Source organism: Scomber scombrus, chromosome 1 (assembly GCF_963691925.1).
Source record: "Scomber scombrus chromosome 1, fScoSco1.1, whole genome shotgun sequence".
Taxonomy (NCBI): domain Eukaryota; kingdom Metazoa; phylum Chordata; class Actinopteri; order Scombriformes; family Scombridae; genus Scomber; species Scomber scombrus.
In genome coordinates this window covers 6579516-6602261 of record NC_084970.1, presented here as the reverse complement: position 1 = coordinate 6602261, position 22746 = coordinate 6579516, and the positions used below count along the sequence as shown (strand labels likewise).

The 22746-nt window shown below is 39.8% G+C and overlaps 1 protein-coding gene across 4 annotated transcripts in view; it reads right to left on the bottom strand.

Moving 5' to 3' along the window:
- Positions 1-7484: 7484 nt before the first annotated feature.
- Positions 7485-22746, bottom strand: part of cdh8 (cadherin 8) — a 95650-nt gene continuing 80388 nt past the window's right edge. Inside the window, exons 7-11 of one of the 4 annotated variants that reach the window (XM_062440105.1) lie at positions 16047-16183; positions 13371-13504; positions 12522-12639; positions 8171-8422; positions 7485-7978 (exon numbers count right to left, since the gene is read on the bottom strand). In XM_062440105.1, the coding sequence (XP_062296089.1) occupies positions 7485-7978; positions 8171-8422; positions 12522-12639; positions 13371-13504; positions 16047-16183 (1135 nt within the window). Of the gene's footprint in view, positions 7979-8170; positions 8423-12521; positions 12640-13370; positions 13505-16042; positions 16184-22746 lie in introns of all 4 variants that reach the window. The other 3 variants (XM_062440184.1, XM_062440261.1, XM_062440341.1) reach the window with 3 other exon arrangements.

Below are 22746 nucleotides of genomic sequence, written 5' to 3'. Positions count from 1 at the left end.
ATTCATTGTACCCAGAGAGTACTTCTAGTGCTATCACAAGGTTGACATGTATGGTTTTGAGTCAAATGTCTACACAACTATTAACATGGCATTCTGTTGGGAAAATTGAAGGTTTAGTTTTTTTTGGTCACGGACAGTGCTACGTGAGTAGCTACTGAGGATTGAACCACCAACCTCCAATAAATGCACCTTAGCTACAGCCACCACAGTTAGAGAGAAGAAATCAAGAAATAGCATTGTAATTTTGACATGTGAGAGAAAAAGTACAGCAGGTGGAATAAAAAAGTAGTATCAGGGCTTATGATGGACAGTTCTTTTCTCTGACAAGAAAATTAAACAAAACAATTTACTAGGTATATAACTTCCAACAGGGTGTCAAAGCAACAACAAGATAATGAACAAAGATAATCCATGCATCTGCTCTCGAGGCTGGCTCTGTAGTCCAGCAGGGACAAGCTTCCTTCATCCTACGTGCAGCTGTGAGGGGAACCGGCCCAGCTCAGGAATTTATTTTGGTTCCAGCAGTTATTTGGCTGAAGCAGAGGCAGCGGTGCACCGCGGAAACGGTAGGACAGTTATGGTGCAATGCTGTTGGCTGAGCTATCCACCAACAGAGGTGCTAATTAATGCTAATTGCAAAAGGGGGTCAATTATACACTCCATGGTGCATGATTAGGACCACCGTGTAAGCGACCAATGAATCAAAACAACAGCTATCCTCTCCTCCGCTGAAACCAGAACACAAAAACATATTAGTGTTGAATTAAAGGCGTAATAAGTGTTTTTTTCCCCTTTTTTTTCTCTTCTCAGTAGAAAATGACCATCATATTTCTTCCAGGGTAATGGAGTTGTTGTAACTCAAAACCAATCATTTAACAGTTACTTGATTCTGTGCACAGATTTCTGGCTTTTAAAACTCACTTTCCAGACTGTACTCTTGTGGTTTGAAACAATAACTATACACCCACTACAACACCGAGACAATTAAAGTCGCCCCTGGCCCCCACCTACCTGCATTTCCACCTGCCTGGTAACAGAAGATGCTGCGACAAACAGAAATTCACCATGGAGATGCAATACCTTTATTTAAAATACTTCCTTTTTTGCATGAAGAGTAGCTGGCTTGCTTTCTCCTCTACCTTACAAAACTTGTGACTTTACTGTCATTTTAATTTGACGTGTAGCCACAGATGACGCCAACAGTACAGATGGGGAAAGTTTAACCTAACAGAATGTCATAGTTTGCTGAATTAGTTTTGGCCACATAGTCATTCATGTCAACTAAACTTTGAAAACTGCTAGCTGAATGAATTAGACCAGCAGCTGAGACCATATGGTGTTTACGTGGTTTGGCAGTTCAGTGACCAATGGTGAAAACACAAGATTGGTTAGACCATTAGTGTGATTCTTTTTCCAGTATAGAACACTTAATGGGGCCCCAAGAAACTTTGAGACAGTCTGCCTTTAATCTTTCATGATTTTCATTATCCTTTGTTTCAGAGAAGTCCACTTATTCCAATACATATAGCTGCACCTGATCTCACTGTTTACTTTGATTTTCTTTTGTAGTGATGTTGTGAAAATGTTTCTCAGCAACCTCAGAAGATCAAAGTGGACTAAATTAGACATGTAAACACTGTTTGATGGAACTTAATTAAAAAGTTACAGTTAAGGTTATCCTGCCTGAATAAGTTCAATCGTAATGAGGGAATAATTTCATATGAAAAAGAAATGGGTTTATTTGTGAATTCTGCTGGGACTTTGTTGTTGAGAGGAAAGGTAAGAGAACTATTTGTCTAAGAGAAATTACACCAGGCCTTTTTTTTTTTTTAAATACAGTGATATGTATAGTATGTTTGTAGAGGCTAATGAACTAGTTTTATCTGACACAAAGCCTTTTAGAACACAGATGTGAAATGGATTGTAGACATCTTTCAATATACTGTAGTTCACATCTGAATCATACGGCAGCAGAGTGGTGTATGTGTGTATGGGTAAGCATTTGTATGTAATGCTGGATTTTCAGCTGTGCAAAAAGGGTTCTGGACCCCCTGCAGGGGCCTCAAAGATGCCAGATTCCCAATTTGTCTGTAACAATGCACTATGAATCTATCTATCAATTGAAGAATTGACCTGTCAGCCAGTAAGCTGCAAGCATTTTCACATATTTTCCTGTAAATCCTCACTGGTCTTGTCTCCATTCTGTTCACTGAAAATACTTTTTTAGTGGCTCAAACTGGAGAATTATTCAGACCTAAAGACAAAAGATTTGGGGCAACAGCCCTGAACACCCTTGGTCAGGTGACACCCATGTTGGCACCTATGTTTCAGTGTCTGTGTCTGATCAGATATGGAAGTATCTGCTCGGTAACAATCCCTTCCAGGATTTTCCTCTAGAAACGCTTCAACAGTACAATACTTATCAGAGAACAAAAGATCAAACTTCACATTGAAAGCTCTTATCTTACTTAAAACAAACGATGCCCCTATAATATTCATAATCAATCACACTATCACCAACTGTGGGTTATAAAAACAATTATCCTGAGTAAATGTCGGATTGGGTTTGGACCAGACATGCAATTTCAAACGCCACGTTTCAAAGCACTGCAAATTAAATTCACTGTGGCCAAAAATAAAGATTAAATTCAAAAAGTGGAAGTTCTGAATAGCACAGCAGATAAGTAGGGAAGAAGTTCATTATTAACAAAACTTAAGGCTCTTACTTGTAAAGGCCCCTTGTGCAAAATCTAGTTTTACAACTTGATTGCTTATGTTGATATTGTGCTTATGTGGTTCATATTGCTAAATGAATTAGTGTTAAATCAAATTAACACAAAACTAATTGAAGCTCAGCAAACCTGGGGCCAGGTAAAATTCCAGCACAGTAGGTCTAGTTGGTTTCTGGAGCTTTAGGTAAAGTATAATTAATGTTCCATGTCTCATCTGCTGTGTACTTTATGCACATGTTAAGGTATCTGGGCACATATGCAACACAGTATGGGAGGAGCAGGAGGTCGGCTGTGGCCCATTGCTCATTTTTTGCCGGAGGGCCCCCTAAAGGAGTTAAACCAGTCATGAAAACAGCATAATGATAACTGTGAAAAAAACATGGGGTAGGACTTAGCAATCCATGATATCCATATCTCAAAATCCAGAACAGAGAGCGAATTTTCTTAATTTATATGCACCAAAGTTTGTTTGTAATTGAGGGCATCTTTGCCGGGCAACAGTAATTACAGTTTCTGCACCACGCGAACCGCAGCCACAGGCCTGCCTTATAAAATCTGGCACATATCAGCGGGGAACAACAATTGCAAGGTTGTCACCCGAGGGACACTTCCATTACGTGACAAAAGTGAGAAGATAATTTGATTTACTGTTTAGTTAGGCAACCTCTGTCAGACCTGCAGCCATACACAGCAGTAGGGTTGCATGAAGATTGACTACAAATGAGTCTGCTGACCTGCCGGGGTCGCACATTCCGGAAAACAATTTGTGCTATCATTTAGCAGGAGATAGCAGTCGGTAAAATGTGTTCCATGGCTGATTTTTGACTAATGGATCAGGTGCATAAAGATAGCAGCCTCCAGGTTTAACATCACTTCCAGTCCCGGAGGGCAAAGGCATCTGAAACACCAACATCACTTTGGCAAGTTTGGAAAAGGTACTGAATGTTGCAATGTGGAATCAGATGATAAGACTTCTCTGATGTGTCGGATTTCTGACATCAAATGTATCTAATCGTTTTGACTATTGTTTTCATTACAAGGGCATTACAGTGTCAAGTAGAACATTTCCTTGTCTTTACTGTGTGGGGGTGTGTGTACTACAAGATCTCCGTATAGGCACACACGCAAGTGGACTGCTTTTTTTCTGTGCCTTTGAGTTCAGTGAGGCACAGTCAGTAATTGATACGATCAAAAGCTTTTGTTATTTATGAGAAACCTCAATATCAGATAAAGCTGAACAAAAGTCTAATCTCTCAACAAGATTAACAAAGAGGAGACAATGTTCAAAAAGAAATGAATGGAGAAACAAATGAAATAAAAATAAAACCAAAAAAATGGCAAATTGCATTATATCTAATCTCCTTTGCTCATAAAAAAATAAATAAATGCATAAATCACAGGGGCAGATGAGTATTGCTGTAACACAACACCACAATTTACATCCCAGACTAATTATTATATTGAAGGCCTTTCTCATGCAAACCTTTAAAAAAAAAAAAACTCCCTAGATAAATGAGAATAACAAATCAGAATTAACACACAATGTTCTTCAAGCATGTTCTTTTTCTCTACCTTTGATGAAACAGATATTGATAGACAGCAGATTAGATTGTATTAATCGAATAAGGCTACATTGTATTGTAAAAAATCATTTTGAATGATATACTGTCTTGCATGGTGAGTTATGCTCTAACAATAATACAAACCATGCCTATAATGCTCGTTTATTGTACTCCTAATTCCTTCTGATTCATCAGGACCATAGCTATTTTCCAATCAGCATGAAAGAGCCATGCAACGTTAAATTGTGCAAGCTATTTGCAAAGCACTTTTGGCTATGTCCCTCTCAAAGTTGAATTGTCCCAACTTCTTAATGTTAAACTGATAAAGCACCTCCTTAAGACAGTATATTTTCTGAACAAGCAAAAAAACCCAGCAACTTTAAGTGATGAAAGGTTGCTTTCAACATCAGAGACATTTTCAAGTCAAGAAAAAACAGCTGGAAGGGGAAATGATAAGCATTTGACATTCCCCCCCCCATTGAAGTGTTTTTTCCCATCTTGTTGCCATTTTTCGGGTGCGGGTTGAATCTAAAGCTGTAATAATAGAATGTTGAGTCAAGTGGGTTAAAAGACCATTTCTGCTTTCTGCAACATCAGGAAATACAGTGAAGCAGACTTTTGTAGCATTCAAAGGGTGCAGGGCAAGAATATACTAGGTGACTAAGTGAAGAAAAGCCTGGGAAATACAAAGCTACAGGGCTGCTTTTGTCCTTATCACATTGTTGGATGACGCATAAACACCTGCCAGGAGCTTTTTTTTTTCTTGTAGAGATTGGGTCCAGTTGAGTTTCCTCTTCTCCTGTTGATGGATATCATTCTGTGGTGGTTGATGCTTTCCAGGAGCTATTTTCTGATGAAATGTTGCAAATTGCTTTTTTTGGTACATACACTTTCAGTCAAACTGCTTTCATTTCTACAGTACTTCAGGTTGTCATTTTTTACAAGAAGAAACATACCATCAACCAGCAATCAGACCACTTAATTCGTTGCAGGGTGCACTGCTAACAGCTTTTTTTTTTATACAGGTACTTTAGTATTTTACTTCCATAAAAACTACCCACAGGAGACAGATTTCAAAACATAAATGGTCAAAATCAAAGCAGCAGAGACAGAGATATCTTGACAGTTAGGCCCTAAAAGTGCAAAATCACTGCGTTTCCCATAATGCAACTCAATGGCATCTTTTGTTAGACACTCCACAACTGGTAAACTCATGTGTCTTTGAAGCTCCACAACTCAATTTTGTAATTCAGGCTTCCTGCTATAAAATTCTTTCCTTCAAGCCTAAACCTATATAACCTTAATTACACAACAATGACATGATTACGCTCATTTTCCATATTTAAGTAAGCTCCCTCCAGAGCCTCAGACAACATTGTACAACTGTTACACCGGCTGAATAGTACTCAATGTGACAAGTAAACTGACATTCATGAGGAAAACTGGCAAGTGCCCCTTTAATAATGTTCAATCAGCTACTGTCCATAACCCTTCATCTGCATAAGGAAAGCCACACCCATTCAGTAATATTTATAAAAATATATTTCACAAAGTAGGAAACAATACAGGGTATCTTAGATTACAGTACAGGGAGTAAATAATTGAACATACACATTTATAAGCATTAAAGCACAGTAGAAAATATGATCTGCATGTAGGACTATTCCATATATATTGTTTAGTCTACCGAGAACTGCCATAATACTGTATCAGTACAAACTGAGTATGCACGCAGCTGTAGTGCCATTGAAATTCTCATTATGTGCAAGAGCTAACGTGCAGAGACAAAACCTACCACCTCATTGAAAGCTAATGACGTTAGCAGTAACTCTATGTACAGTACAAGTCTTTTTTATTGATATCATACAGTGTAAGCACAATATGCACATGGTCTGGATTTGTGTCTTCATTTTCTTGGGTTAATAATGCAATCTGTGTTCACTAAATGTTTGGAAAGAGTCACATACTCAGGTACCAATTGGACTATTGTGCTCAGACGGTCACTGGCTGTACCTCAGAATATATTATGAGACATATTTTTTACACAGAATTAGCATTTGTCAAAAAGGTCCCATTCCTGCAGTCCCAATTATTTAGATCATCTGTATTGTTACAGTAACTTATAGCTCTAGTTTGCTTGCCTGCTTACATCTAATCTATATTGTCAATTGCAATAAATTCATGTTATGGTTTGGCTGTTATGAAATAGTGTTCAAGTGGTTGAATAAAACAGCTGAATGTGAAATAATCTAAACACACTCACTTCAAATTGTCAGCACAGAAAGAAAAAAAGATTTAAGAGCAGATAAAAACTCATAGAACAATAATGAATCAACACATCTCTTGTCAAAAAACATTAGATTACAATTGTATTTAATGTTGCTTCTGTAAAAAGAAGGCCTCAGAGTTTCTACATTTCTCTTTTTTGTCTTCACTTCAGTCTTTTATAGGCTAGTAACACTTGCGACCCACACCTGTAGCGTGTAAATACAAAGAGTTGTATAAAGCAAGCCTTCTGGGCTTTAGATAGTTTATAAATGTGGCCACCAGAGAACATATCAAATGATAACAAATTCACCTTAAAGCCAATACTGGTTTGTCTTTTTGCTTTTTTTTTTTTTCAAATCATACATACATTCATCATTGTAATGTAGACCATATATTGCTTTTTCATAGTCATTTTGTTTCAGATCACCGATCAGCGTGGTGGCTTAAGGAGATGTGAAACAAGACTCCCTCTGCAGCTTCTGTAGTCCAGCTTGCTGTCCATGGAGCATGGAGTTTGATGTCCGCTTAGGCTTCAGAGCACCCAAAAATATCCGTATATCCTCTCATTGGGCAACTACCAGCAACCCCAAGGTTTTTCTGCTACTGGCAGTCACAGCAAATGACTAACACCCAAAATACTGCTAGACACTCCACAACGGAATCTAAGTTACACTCCACAAGAATCATAGATCTCCTAATAAAGACATGGTTTGGCTCAACAATTACAACGCGCTTGACGTAGTGGATGACGACTGCTATACCTCACTCTAAGAAGAATACAAAAAGGTGGCCTCCCTTAACTTTTTTTCTTTTTAAACACCTGTTTCTAAAAGCCAGCAAACCCCCTAGCATTTAATACACAAGTATGTGGACAGAAAAAGAAAAAAAAATCTGAAAGGTCTTTTTTCTAACAAACCAAAGGTCAGGTCTCGCGGTCACTCTCACCCACAGAGTAGAGCTCCCCAAGTCTTCTGAAGCGTGGGCCCCACTCTCTGAGATAGTCATAGTTCTGGTCCGAGTCTGATGACGCTGTCTCCAGTGAGCTGAGGGAGCCGGCAATGGATCCCCGGCCCTCGTATCCATAGATCTGGATGGAGTCGTAAGGCGGTGCTGTGGGATCATTGTCTGCCTCGTGGAGCCGCACGTTGATGAACTCATCCACGTCCACGCCATTGGGGCCCGAGTGCTGGCCCGCTCTGGGCATAAACTGTAGGTCGGGCTTGATGTCCTTGCGCGGCAGATAGCCGTTGATGCCATCTGGGTTCTGCAGCGTAGCTATGTCGAAAGCTTCCGTGTCCTCCTCGCCGCCTCCTTCGTCATCGTACCGGATAATATTCTCCCTCACATCTTCGTCATCCTTGATAATCAGGGGCTCATTTTTGTGTCTCCTCAAGGTCACAAATAGTACTACTATTACTGTCAGAAAGAAAGACATACAGAAAGGATTGCACATAGAAAGAAAGAAAGAAGAAGTCTAGGTCAAGCTTTGACAAGTGGATTTTTTATCAGTGCAAGTAGATAAATCAACAAGGTTAGATCATGCAAGCTTTCATCTGTTAAACCACTTCATGTTTACAATGTCACAATACAAAAAAAGAAACACCTCACCTAACAGCAATATAATGCAGGCCAGGATGGCGATGAGAGCCCCCATACTGAGGCCAATGGGTAGGACGTAGGCCTCCACATTGCAGGACTGGACGATGCCATCCTTGCTGCACCCACAGACTCGGATGGTCAGGGTGTTGGTGCTGCTCATCGGTGGATTGCCGTTGTCTGTCACGATGATTGGCAGGAAATACATCTCCTGTTTCTGTCGACGGAAGGTATCATGCTTGGCTAGAACGCTGATTGAATTGTCTGTCAGAGAGAGGTAAAGTCAGAGATGAATTTTTTTGCAAGGATGTGTGAAAAACCCATTATTATTCATGGTGGCGACAGACTGAAGTTCTATTATTAAATTGTGTGAAGATCAGTGCAGCATGAGGGTAAACTAATTTCATATCAATCGTCACTAGGCTTTTTAGCATTCTCACATTCCAGTACTGCGGATGGATATCAGTCCCCTTGCCTTTTTTTTATCTAGACAGTCCAATTTGGGAATTCTGAGGGAAGGCGAGCCCAAGTTTGCTGTTCCCCTTTGAAAACCGAGGAAATGAAGGGACCACGGCAGGCGATACTGACTTAGAGGATGGCACATGTCGACCCAGAAAGGTGCCAGCTGCTCTTTGATGACACTTCTGTGAAGATGTCTGCTCATTAGCTGGCTCTCCTTACCCTGCTCGCATTATCAAACACTTGCATTCCCATAAGAATCTACTCCTGCTGATCTTATGGAAAACGTACAAGATTTCTGATACTCTAACCTTTCCCTCTTTCCATAAGGGTGCATTGACGTGAGAAGGGAAATAGAACTGGTGATACACATTATAGAGAGGACGGGCCACGTTGAAACGCCCTCATTGACAGAGCAAACTTAATCAAAAGACAGAATGCTTCATGATAGAATTATTTGCATTGCACAATATGTAATTGATGTGAACATAAGCTCAGATCTATTTTCTTATGAGTGCCGCCACAAAGAAACATGCTCTGCTTTGTGAGCACCAACATGTCCTATTTCATTTGGATCACTCAAGATGGCATAGTGAGAATGCAAATATCTACTATACTGTAATAAAGTGTCAGGGCTTGTCCTCGCACACAGGGCATTGTTATTTTCTTAGCAGCTATTGACGGTAAAAATAGAATTGAACATTTCATGCCCATCGACATATGGAGGGTGCTACTCAAAGAGAGAGATAGCTGTGCAGATAACCTTCAAACAGAATGCACTCACAGCAGTTACAAAAACGCCTTTATTATTATCTTATTATATTATATTAGGCCACATGAACAGTGACTCATCTAGCGACTGATGGATTGTGATGAAAACACTGTGTACGTTGAAATATTAATTGTCACCATAACAAAAGCAACAACTCATTTGAATAAAAAAAAAGTCACTATAAATAACTTAACATGTGGGAGGCTCCAAGTGACAGTCGTGGCAGCAGAAGTGACATTACAAGTCTGAAAACTTTCTGAACTTTTTGAAGTCTACTAAGATGAGCACATGACACATTTATGAGTGCCAAGCCAGCAGGACTTAAATACATTGCTTTTAATACATTGACATAATATTAAAAGCAATAGAAGTAACAAAGATGTAGAGTTGGTGGGGTCAGGTTTCATTTAGATAGAACCACTCACTGTTATTTATACTTTATTTTATTATATTACTAAAGGGTAAGAAGGTCTTTGGAGATACATCAGAAATGCTTCATTAGCACGCATGTCTTTGAGTGGGTGGGCCGGTGTACGTGTTTGATTGACAGCTGGGCAACAGGGGCTAAACACAATAAATACAAACATCTGCGGGTAAATGTGGCTTACAAGCTGAAAACCCTGTTATGTTAGTAGTGGTATTGAAGAACAGTGACTGCGCCAATTAACATCTAAAGTGACCCACGTTGACATTTACAGCTAAGTTTTAAAGCTGTTAAAAGTGCCACAGCTGACTGGCTAATTAGCCAACAAAATGACGTTAGCAAGCACTTCTCCCTTGGTGGATGTTTGCCTGCTAGCTCTTTCAGCAAGCTAAGGTGAAACACAAGATACGACTCCTTGCTTGTAGGATGAGCAGGTAAAAAGATCTTGTAGATTGTTGTGGTTCAAAGTCTGGGGCTGCCATGATTTGCTATTTGCTACTTTAGCCACTGGTGGTGGTTCACTAGTGGTTTATTTATTTAACTATCATGAAACCCAGAAATACAAAATAAATTTCTCCCATTTGGTTACTTATCAGTTCACAGAAGAAGCATCACATATAAAGCTATACAAGTTTTGCCAAACAGTGGCCAAAAGTGACAATTTTAGTAATTTTTCGTTAAAATATTAGTAGCACAAAAATTAAATATTTTTTATGTTAAAAAAAGTGTTACTTGACACTTTTCTGTCTCGTCGTGCACCTGGAGAATATTTTCATGTTGCTGACACTGTAATATTTTGTCACGCAATGTGGTTGGGTAGTGATAATAACATTGCCATGGAGAATATCATTTTCACTGACCTTCTTATTTATATTTTTTTATGTTATATTATTTTAGTTTGGTCTGATAACTTTTAACACTCTTTTTTAAATATGTCTCAGTCAGGATGATATAATGTACTTTAACAAGCCAGCAGGAGGATAGTGTCTGGTTACCATGGAGATGACTATAACCTTTCACCAAAGCGTAAATTGGAAACGTTATGCGACTCTTTAATTCCTGTTGAGCGGCACTCATCAAAAGTGTCAAGAGACCAACCATAAATTAGCTATAAGGCTATAGCCACAAAACGGAGTGTATGAATTGAGCAAGGGTGCAATTTATTGCTTATAAATTCAACTTGACTTTTGAAGGAAGAAATAACACTGTCTTCCTCCTACAAATGTGAAATATGAATCTGAAAGAGTTTCAATCAGCAGGATTTAATTGTTGCCAGTTTGGTGACTGTATGTTGTCTCAATTACTGATGATGGGATGCTCTGCTGTGTTGCATCTTCACCCCCCGAGTTGTCAGAGTTCTCGATATCTTGTATAGAGCTGGTCAAAGCCGTAGCCATTTTTCCCCAGTGTGGGCAACCCCTAACCTCTTCACTGTGCAATCCCTACAATTAGACTCATCATCACAAACAAAAGCAGCACACAGAGGCTCACAGGAGCCTGCCGCTCTTCACTGAAGTGTCTCCCACAGCTGCCGATTCAGATAGAAATAGTCACTGAAGAGCTGGGGGATATGTTAAGTTGGACCTCTTTTCTCTGTTTGGAATTAGCAATACCATAGACGAGTGGTTGGTGTGGTATGTAATATATAGAGCTGAGCCACAACACATATTTACTATGGTTTCAGGCAAGGAACATTGTGTGTGCAGTGAGAAAAAAATGCAGGCTCTTGACTAACAGAGAGCTGTGCTCATACTGGTGAAACATCTCTACTGAGGGTTTTTATCTGTTACATCATCATAAGAAACAAGTAAATCTCTTCTTAACAAAAAGGGCAGGGTTCAGGAACGTGCATTACTTGACAGCAAGTCTACACCAAGTGAATAGAATTTTTCACTTTGGATTTTTGAACATAGGTGAGAGGGGAAAATGTGTTTTTTTGTTTTGTCTTTAGTTACTACTTAATGTATCAGAAAATGAATAAATATGTGAATTGCTTGTGATAATGGCACCGGTGTCTTGTATTCCTGCCTGCTTATGTACCTGTGTTTAAATAGAAAGGTTTTTCAATTTTTAAAGATGGAAAGTCCATTTGATGACCTGATTTTTATGGACTTTCCTCCGTCAGAGAAAGGCTACAGTACGTTAGCCTGCAGCCTCTGCATAGAAACAGAAGGCTAGTACCATATGAAGATTTTTTGCCCCAAGCTGAAAACATTACACAACGTTATCATGAACACAGCCTGTTCAGAGCCGGCTATGAAGGGAGGCAGGAGAAGAAGAGTGGAATAAAGACACAGAGAGAGAGAGAGATAAAGAGAGAGAGAGAGAGAGAGAGAATTAAAAAAAACAGCAAATAACCAATCAGAGTATTTAGCAAATAAATTTAGTACCATCTGCCACACTGCAACAGCTCCTAGGAAGTCACCCTACATTGAGCTGCAAGACTACCAAGAAAAGCCATTTGGATCCCATTCATTTAGTTTCCCTCAAAACGCACTGGGGAGTAAAAAAGAAGCTGGTGTCCAGACAATTTCACATCTGCTAATTGTGAGCTACACTGATCCAGCAGATTTCATCTCCAGTACGGCTAACACGCCGCGGGTCAGAGATTAGACTGGAAAGCCATTGGAGAAATTTACAGAAACTTCAGTCATTCTGTCACAATTGAGTTACTTCTCTTTCTCTTTTCTTTTCTTTTCGTTTCTCACCTTGGTTGTTTTTGATGGTAAAATTGGGATTGTTGAGCATCTCTGGGACTAGTCGGTAATCGAAATAGTGGCCCTGAATTGGGTCGTCTTTGTCCACCGCGCTGACAGTCTGGATCACCTGTGTTGAAAACAGATAGACAAGAAGATGTACAGAGGAGGGAAAAAGAGCCATTAGAGGAGGCAGCCTATTCATTCCTCTTGTTTTTGCCACCGCAGATTGCCTCAGTGTAATACTGGCTGGATCACACCTGATGAAATATATGCCCTATTCATTCCTGGAGTTGGAGATTATTATCAATGAGGTCCTGTCTCGTCTGGCACACTTTCAGGCTCCTGGCTCTATCTGTTAATCTGTCATCACAGGTCTTATCGTGCTGTATGTCTTCATGATTGATTGGAAATTAGAATTCAGCCCCTGCAGGACAGTTTCCCCTTTTTTCAGTCCTCTTTTTTTCACCCCTCTCCTTTCAATAAAGCTTCCTATTGTATGTACGTAGGTCTCCTGAATGAGGTCGATTGATGAGAAGGAGAATGCTAAGTACTTGTCCAGGATTTTTGGCTGGGGGAAGCATTGTGCCATCTGGAGGAGGACATGAAAGACAGTCTTGAATTATGATCCACTCTGATCAATCCTGACTGCTCTCATTTCCCCTTTGCTCCATGCACACTGTGTCAAGGGAGGACTGTTGCAGGGAAAAAGGACCGTACTCCCACCTCTGTAGTTTCACAGTGAAATAAATAGGCTATAATTCACTGCGGCCAATCATTACAGGGGAGGAAAGAGAGACAGAAAAAGAAAAGGAGAAAGGGAGAGAAAGTGATAGATCACCGGTTTGATGAATGAGCCACTTCTTTTCTTACCTGTCCAGGTTTTCCATTTTCACACAGAAAGGCCTCGTATTCTGTGGCAAATTCAGGAGCATTGTCGTTGATGTCCATTACTCTGATGGCCACGATTGCCCTAGATATCTGACTGTGGTTTCCTAATACACAAAAGAGATAGATAGATAAATAGATAGACAGATATATAGGTAGATAGATAGAGCAAGGAGAGAAAAAAGGGGGAGACAATGAGCAAAAAAACAAGGTTACACATGAAATCCCAGGTAAATTCGGTGACCTAGTTTTAATTTCCTTTATTTTTCATCTTTATTTCTCCCTTCATTTCCTGAGCTGATGGGAGGACAGACAATAAGCCACATCAATCTACATTTCAGCTGGTATCAATGATGCAAAACAGGATTCTAGGCAACAGAGGAGAAGGAAAAAAATAAACCCCATTCAAAGTGCTTTTGAAAATCCCCTGTATACTGTCATGTTTAAAACATGAGGGTTAAAACATGCATATTAATGAGTCATTGGTAACTGAAGTCTAAAAAGACAATAAAAGGCAGTTTAATTAGATTAGATTTTGATTGGAATTATTCATCACTGGTAATTGACAGTCCCTTTCGAGAGTCCCTGTCCCTGTAACGGTTGTATTTATTAATCAGCGGTGCAAATGCCAACTTTTAAAGCAATTATCTATTAATGTGGCCCTAAGAGGGCTGTGTCACTCTGGCCAATGACACCCATGTTTTTTTTTTGTTTTTTTACTTTCATTGTGTCATTTTGTTTATGTGGGGCAATGCTGCTTGTCATTACACTCATCATACAAGATGATGAGATTAACTATTATAATTAGAATAACCAGTGTAGTAGTGTCTTGATGTTTTGGACATTAACCTAAGATTTCTTGAGCTTGTCTTGAATGTTAACAGTAGGCAGTATATATATTTTTTTTTTTTTTTTTTTTTTTTTTTTTATGTAAGAGGGTTTAAATAAATCTGGATAGTGTTAAATTTAATAAAAAAAATAAGAAGAAAATAATTATAAAGCCTGTGAACATACTCATTAATGTGAGTTATATAGCCTGTAGTCTAATATTTGCTTACAAAAGGATGTTTATTTGAGGAAGCAGAATTTCATTTTTTATTTTCTTATCAAATGTTAGTCATGATTTAACTGCTCTTATGACATTTAACAATTTCCACAAAGGAGTAATTAAAAATATTTTTATTTCCACGAAAATGTCAGAAATTGTTACTTTTACAGACAAATACTTCTTTCTTTTATTTCATTCTTTAAAAAAAAAAACCTACATATGGAGCAGTGGGCAGGATGTCCCAGAAGCAGAAGGTCCAGGAGACGAGTTGAAAAAGAGGTAAGCGGGGAGGAGAGTGGAAATTGACAGTCTGATAGACAGTGATAGATGGATTAGGGCACAGGCAAAGAGACGGGAGAGCCCCCACCCTCAACAGAAGTGACTTTCCCCCGGCAGCAGACAGGGAATAGAATCTGATTAGTCAGATGTCAACTGGTGCGAGGCGGCAGAACGCGCCTCCGTTTGGGTGGCAAATGGCATCGGGATAGAACTGGGAACACATCTATTCCTCTTCACGCCAGAGAAGACACCAGCTTCCCCTCCCCATCCGTGAAGAATAGCAAAATTGCCATATTTATTTTGGCAAATTCCTATTAGGTGTTCTCAGAGATGCCTCTATCTCGAGCCACAGTTACTTTGCCAAGAGGCATGATAATGCGCTTTAAATGTATGGGTGCGAGACATGACAAGGAAACTGGCTTATCAAATGAGACACATTCAATTCCTCCATCGGGCTGCTACGATGGTGGGATTTGTCTGTACTGCACGGCCAAAACATTATGACAGTGTTCGGGCTTTCATTTATTCTGACAATTAATGTGTGTTTCCTTTGATTAAGGAAAGAAAGAAACAGATAGAGAAGGAGACAGAGAGAGAGAGAAGGAGAGAGGGATAGAGCAGAAGAGGACAAGGGGAGAAAAAAAAAGTTACAAGCTGTGTAAATTTCTATTCCAATAGCTTTAAGGGGTACATTAAGCTTTATCACAACATACAGCCCCCCTGAAACAATCTGTATGCAAATAAAGCCTTACATATGGTTTGAGCTGTTTGTAGCTCTGCCGGCAAGATTTTCTACGTAGTCAGTGAGTTTTGCGGTTCGCAGATGTTCTTTAATCTGTAATGGATGCTGGCGTTGGAGCAATCCACTCTGGAGCATGTCTTTAAAACTGTTTATTTGATACGTCTTAATGTTCTTGCACTTCCACAAATTGACTACTGAGCTGTTCAATTCAATCAAAACTCAGCAAATTAACGTATTTAATGCCTCCGTGGACTCAAATGCTAATTGTTTGTGCCATACTCTCGGAGTGATTAAAAAATGCTGGTTTACAAAGCGCCACAGTGTCGAGCGGAGGATTGTGCGGAGCAGGTCAGTGATTCCTTTGACTGAGACGACTCATGACGTCGCTCGGAGGGGAAGGTGGCGTTGAACGTTTCCTCCTGCGCTTCCCCGTTCTTTTTAAAAGCTTGCGTGGCAATGAATGTCTAAGAGTATGTAGATTTTTTGAAAATGGGGCATTACAATTCATGAGGAACAATGTGCACAGCAGGGGAGTAAGGGGGTGGAGAGGGGGACAGAAGTCAAGGGGGACGGTACTTACTGACTTCAGTGGCGGTTACTGTGATGTTGTGCCACATGTCCGTCTCACGGTCCAGCGTTTTGGCAAGCGTGATCTTCCCATCGTCCACGTTGATGTTGAACTGCCTCTCCAGGTCTGTGTGCCTATCGATGAAGTACCTGCAAAAAGAATCACTGGTCACAAATTTGTGTCAAAACTCAAAAAGCTGAGAGACTGCACCACCGAAGCATGTTTGGCAGTCCTTTGGGTGCTCGGGCTAACGGGACCTTATCCATAAAGAGAAACCTGTAGATGAATTCGCATTAAAATCAGCAGGAAATCAATAATTATCATCTGTGGAATAATTGCAGCCTTCACATGAGCAGCAGGGGGCATTAAAGCCTAATAAGGTCAGAAAATCCCCCCCTGTCCCCCGAACACTGAGACGCCTCCTTCCTGCAAAAAAAAAAAGACCATTAGTACATGTTGTGTCAGGGTAAGAGATGGGGTGTTGTTAACCCTGTTTGGGATGTGTCAACACTCAATGGCTCCCAAAGGCTTTGCATTAATGAGTTTGGACAGCATTGTGTCACACACAAGCTCTAACAACAGAAAGGGGTGGGGGGGTGAGAAGCGATATAATGGATGTAATGGAGATGAACCAATGACCGGCCTGTTATGTATGACCTTGTCTAATCTCCTGCAAAATGAATATGTTTCCTGCAGACCCAGTTTTAGGTCCTTCTCAAGCAGCACACCTTTAAAATTCTTCAGTTTCATTCGCAAAACTTTTCCTTTTCCCTGATTCTGCTTCTCTGTGACCCGCCACTGTGACACACTGAATCTTTTGGGGACTTGTGCTGCCTTAAAAATACAGCGGCAAGACGTAGAAGTCTCCAGAAAAACTCCAGCAGCGGGTATGAAATTGGAATGCACATAAAAGAGAATTTTCGGATGCCACTTGAAGCTGTGAAATCGCTCTTTCATGTTGCAACGCGCGCAGCGCCAATTCTTGGGACAAGCCCACACAAAACAGACTAAAAAAGAATCTGTCATTATGGGTCATCTTTGGTTTCACACATTTCATTTGCCATTACGCGTGACTGTCATAAACATCCTACTCACCCAAAACACAAGGCCGCAGTGATTCACGTGAGCTAATTACACCGTGTACCGTGCTAGTGTTTCCATACCTCCAGGACAAACTGTCCCTGTTTCTTTCTCTCTCTCTCTCTGTCTCACACTCACATCCTCCCTCACAATCTCTCCCCCTCTTACTCGCTAAAAAAAAAAGTTTTTTTCCCCCTCTTTTCCATCCAGCTGGGTCTCAAGCTATTCCTAATCCAATCCCCCTTTTCAAATCTTTGCAATACCCCTTCCCCACGCAGACATCCCTCGGCCACCAGGCGCCCCTGCTCGCCCTGTCTCCCTTCCCTCCTAACCCTGGGTGTCGCGCCATCCTGCAGTGGAACCGCTCATCCCTATCAGCGCGGACCTGTTGGCAGGAACCCTGCAGTATTTATATGAGAGAGAGAGGAGACCGTGAGGAATTAAAAAAAAAAAAAGGGGGATATACGGAGATAGAAATGGAGGAATAGAGAAAGAGCAACAGAAAAAGCCAAAGACAAAGTCACAACAACAATTTATATGAAGGAGGGTGCCGCTTATACAAGAATGGTGAGAAAATTAAATAAATAAACCACTGGCCCAGATTCCAATTGTTGGGGAGATGTACCGAGCCGTGACATTTCCATTTTTGAGATGAAATGGTGTAAAATCCTCTAGACGCCGGGCTGGGAGAGGTCCACGAGGACTCCCCCTACCCCCCACCCCCCTTCCTCCTCTCTTTCTCTCTTACCCCGCAGACGCAGAGCACTTTCAAGACAGGCAGACAGCAGCAAACCACCTGGGAGCAGCCTCTCTCCTGCAGACTGAGTGGATCCCAGTCAAACTCTGACAGCCTCACGTGGAAGCGAGGAGACAGACCCTGAAATGTTCTGCCACCTGTCACTCAAACTGACAACGTGATGTGAAAAGAATTAAAAGCAAATAAAAAATGATATCCAGCGTTGTACGTGCACCTTTTCTCTGAGTGTGATGTGAGCATGTGTGCAAATGCATACACGTGTCTTTGTGTGTGTGGTTGGTGTGTGTGTGTGTGTGTGTTGTCTCATTTCAGTTTTGCTTCACTTTTCACGAGCCCTTTAACAGCATTAGGCTCAGTTTAACAGTTAAACATCATGTTAGATGCTGTTTATGCCACATATTTAAAAGCAGTGACACACTCAACAGACGTCCACATATACTCAGCCTTAATATAAAACAATCATTTGATAATCAGAATGCATCAGTGTGATAGTAGCTGCGCATAAAATAGGTAAGTGTAAGCGTTCATCAGTGAGATGGTTCCTGTCTTTCTTCATTTACAGAGCTTTGGTGCAGCACATCTCTTCAATCAATCAATCAATCTTTATTTATATAGCACCTTTCAAACAAATCAAATGTAATTCAAAGTGCTTACCAAGGCACTGACACAATGTAGGATGTTAAAAATGGATTTAGAGACTAATGCACACCAAAACAACAACAAAAAAACAACCCAAAAGTTGATTGAATAAGACGGGATGGGTGCAATGAATAATAAAAGATAAAGCAAGCAATAAAAAAACAGTTAAATGTTAACAAAATTAGATTTAAATAAATAATGATGATAATATACAATATGATTAATAAAAGCATAAAATTAGCCAGATTAAATAGATGGGTTTTTAGTTAACGGTTAAAAATATCTGTATTTTCAGCTCCTCTCAGATCCTCTGTTCCAGTGGCTCAGAGCATAACGGCTGAAGGCGGCATCACCAAATGTTTTTGTTCTGCTCTGAGGAACAGCTAAAAGAGAAGAACCGCAGGATCTGAGGAACCTTCCTGGTTCATACACCACAAGCATTTCTGGTACAAGACCATGTAGTGCCTTATGAACTAATAAAAGATTTCTGAAAATCAGCAAAGAGAATGTTACAATAGTGTAGCCTGCTCTGTGTTGCTCAGGGAGAGAAATAGCCTCACTTTGGAGACGTTATTAAAATGATAAAATGCTGTTTTTATGACAGTGAGCCTTGATATTCAAAATCAGAATCAAAAATCACTCGTAGATGTCTTGCCCTCTGGCTTGGGTTGAGTCCTAGTGTGTTTAGTTTGTAAGCTAGTCTCTGTCTTTTTAAACCAATGATCTGTAGATCTGTTTTATCTTGATTGAGTTGTAAAAAAAATCTGTGACATCTGGGACTTTATATCTAACAAACAGTTAAAAAGTCGATCGGGCCCCGTGTCCTCAGGAGACACGGCCACATAGAGCGAAGTGTCATCAGCATAGAGATGCCATGCCACTTCCCAGGGTTGGCATGTACAAATGAAAAAGCAGGGGTTCTACAGTCCTCCTTTCTACACTTCTCTGAAATCAACTGTCAATCAAACCGTGTGGCCAAGGCGTCTTCTCTGTTTGAGTTTCTGTGGGTGGTAATCTTTTTTCTCTTTAGTCATGGTGGCTATCGCTACCCAGTGATTTTTCTTTTTCATCACACAATATGTGTCAGGCTATTCTCTGCAGAAAATACGGTGTAGGAGACACCGAGCATCAAGTGTAAACACTAGTTTAACTGCTATACAGCTGCCTCACTTTTATTTTTATGAAATTGTCTTTAATCTTAACTTTGATATTGAAATGAAGACATGAAATCATGTGAAATGAAACTTGCTGTCGAGTGATCTTGAAAGTCACCATCTAACCTTGAGCACCGGGCATGTGGCTGTATGAGGTCTGTATTACAATGAGGTGATGAAAACTCTCTGTCAATGAGTCAATCCAATAGCAAAGCACTGAATTGACCTCAGGCTAAATATGGTATTTGATCTCTGAATACATGTATTAATGGCAGTTTAAGAGATTGATATGGATACCTTACGTTTGGTTATCAAATAACTGCTTTATTCTAAATTTGAACTACAATTCAAATGTGAGAAAAAAACAATTTTGATTTGTGATGATCAAAATTTCTTATGTCCTATCGGTAATCGAGGCTATTGTTCATCTTATAGTAATGCAAAATGCAGAAAACATATATTGGCATACATTTATTTTAATACCTTTTTCATACTGTATACAGTGTGGCCCATGCCCATGTATCAGCCAGGCTCTATAGCTCTACTGCAAGGTGTGTGTCGGCACAAAGTAAGAGTCGTAAAAGGTCAGGAGCCGTGGAAAGGTTTCAAGTATGCACGTGTTTGTGCTTTTTCACACCTGCGTGTGCTGAATTTTATCTCCACGAGAGTGTGAATGTGTATGAATGTGTGCATCTGAGTAACTGAGTGCCTGTACAGGTTGGAGGGAGGAGAGGTGAAAAGATCGAGAACAAATGCTGTTTTTTGGGGGTTTTTTGCCGCAGAGAACAAAATGCATCCGTGACATTCCTGCTTGTTATTAGGTCAGTAATTCCACTGGGAGGATCTCAGATATGGAAGTAATTTTGCCGTCCCCTGAATGCTGACCAGTTGTGTTTTAAGACTACTATTTTATTCAGGTAGGATTACAGGTCTTTTTATATGGAAGGTGATTTTCCTTACAGTTCCAACTAATATATAAATAACAAAATATCAAAGAGAAAAAACCTCCTGCAGAAATAAAGGTCTAGGCCTTCTTGACGTTAAATTTCCATTAATTTCATAACTGTCTCGTTTGCATGACTGCTTGTATTACCATACGAAGCATGTCAGCTGTCAGCTGTGTTAAAACAACATAGCAAAGCCTGGAGAAAGAAACAAGCTTTACAGAATTCAATTATGTTTCTACAATTCCCCACAAAAATAAAAAAAAGGAATGCATCATGAAAGAATAAAGAAAAGAGATGTAAATCAAATTTGTTTAAAATCCACAGAGGATTCTTTTTGGTTTCCATATTTTTTGGGGGGGAAGAAAAAAAAAAAAATTCACAGCTATTTTATGAAATCCAGCAGTTCATGTCAGGCAGCCTCAGTGACTGCCAGATGTCACATTGCTTTTTATTTGTGATCAGTCAGGTAGAAAACAATAGAGCACACGCTCCAGAGAGAAGCAATACTGAGGGAGTATTTCATGGAGTGCACCTGAAATGCTGTTGGTTGGATGCGTTAAGTACAGCTAAGGGGTTGTTTGTCTCCTGAGTGTGGAGGACATGGCAGCCCACCAGAGCACTCGCCCCGAGTGGTTTACACTCAGACTGGTTTGGTCTGGTCCAGCCAGGGTGGAGGGGGATTGAGACGGAGAGCGATTTTTATCAGAGGGGTCGACTCAAGAGCTCTTTCAGATGGTGGTCAGGAGAACGTCTACACTAATACTGCCATTATTGCTGTCCTCCTTCACTATTCCACCTTCACTAACTGCAGCTTTCTGTCTGAGCCCTTTCTCTTACCAAAGAGAGAAAAGAGAAAGTTGGAGGAAAAATAGGGAGAGAAGAAGAGACAGAAGGAAGCGAGGAGGAAAACTGTAGGCTGATCAGCCAGTAAGTGTTATTTACAAGTAATTCAAGTGTAAAGACTAACACTGCATGTGTTACAACTCATAAATTCACTATTGTTTTCACAAGAACACTTAGTTTCTCAGCGTATTGCAGTTATCTGGATACATCTTGAAACATATATAAAGGGTTATGGTTAAAGAGATATATAATTATATATGTATATTAAAGTTAAGTCGAAAAATATAGTTTTTGGACAATAAAATCCCTCACCAGCAATGTTTCTTCTAACACTATTTGTTACTTTAAATGGATAAAGACTGAAAGGTCATATGTATTTAGAGCTGTAACAATCAGTTGTTGCAACTATTTTGACAATTGAATGGGGACATATAAGGCTTTTTGTGTTTTTTTTAATTATTTATATACTCTCAAGATGTTGGATATATATGCTAAACATGGTCAAAGCTCCAAAACTTGAGGTTAAAAATGTGTAAAAATGCAAGTCAAAAACCGAAGGTTTCAACCTGCCCTGAATGTCCACTCTCATATTTTGGATCAGATTTTGACTTGAACATGTACTAATGTATTTGAGAAGCTGATATTTTGAATAAAGAACAAGAAAAACTAGTGAAGTCCTCCTACTATCGTCTATTGACAGAGACTCCAGAGTTGCCAAAAGTCTCCTGGCCTATCAGAACACAGTGGGCTCATGGAGAGCGGGGACTTAAAGAGACAGGAACTAAAACAGCCTGTTTCAGACAGAGGCTGAACTGTGGGCCTGCGAAAAGGGTTATTATAACATAAATTTGGAGATTTCCAAATAAATCATGCAAAGATATTCCAGTATAGCCCCAGATTAAAAATATAGACCTGTAAATGTACATATTATATCTTCTTTTAATCATTTTCATTTTGTCTGGTTGCAGCTTTTCCAATGAGACAATTTGCTGTTTTTTAACTGTATCATTTTAAACTCAGTATCTTGGGGGGTTTAGACTTTTGAGTAGACCAAAAAAAAAGACATTTGAAGATGCCATCATGCATTCAGACACATATTACACCATAATGAAAAGCACTGCTATATACACTACAAAAAGTGTAAATATTTGGCTTATTGTCTCTGAGGCTTTTGTTCAGATTTTCCATTATTTACAACATACTTCTGATCTTGTACGAGTCATTACTGAGGCTACAGCCTTCTGTCAGCTAGTATATCTGGAAGGATTAAAATCTTCCAAACTGTAATCATT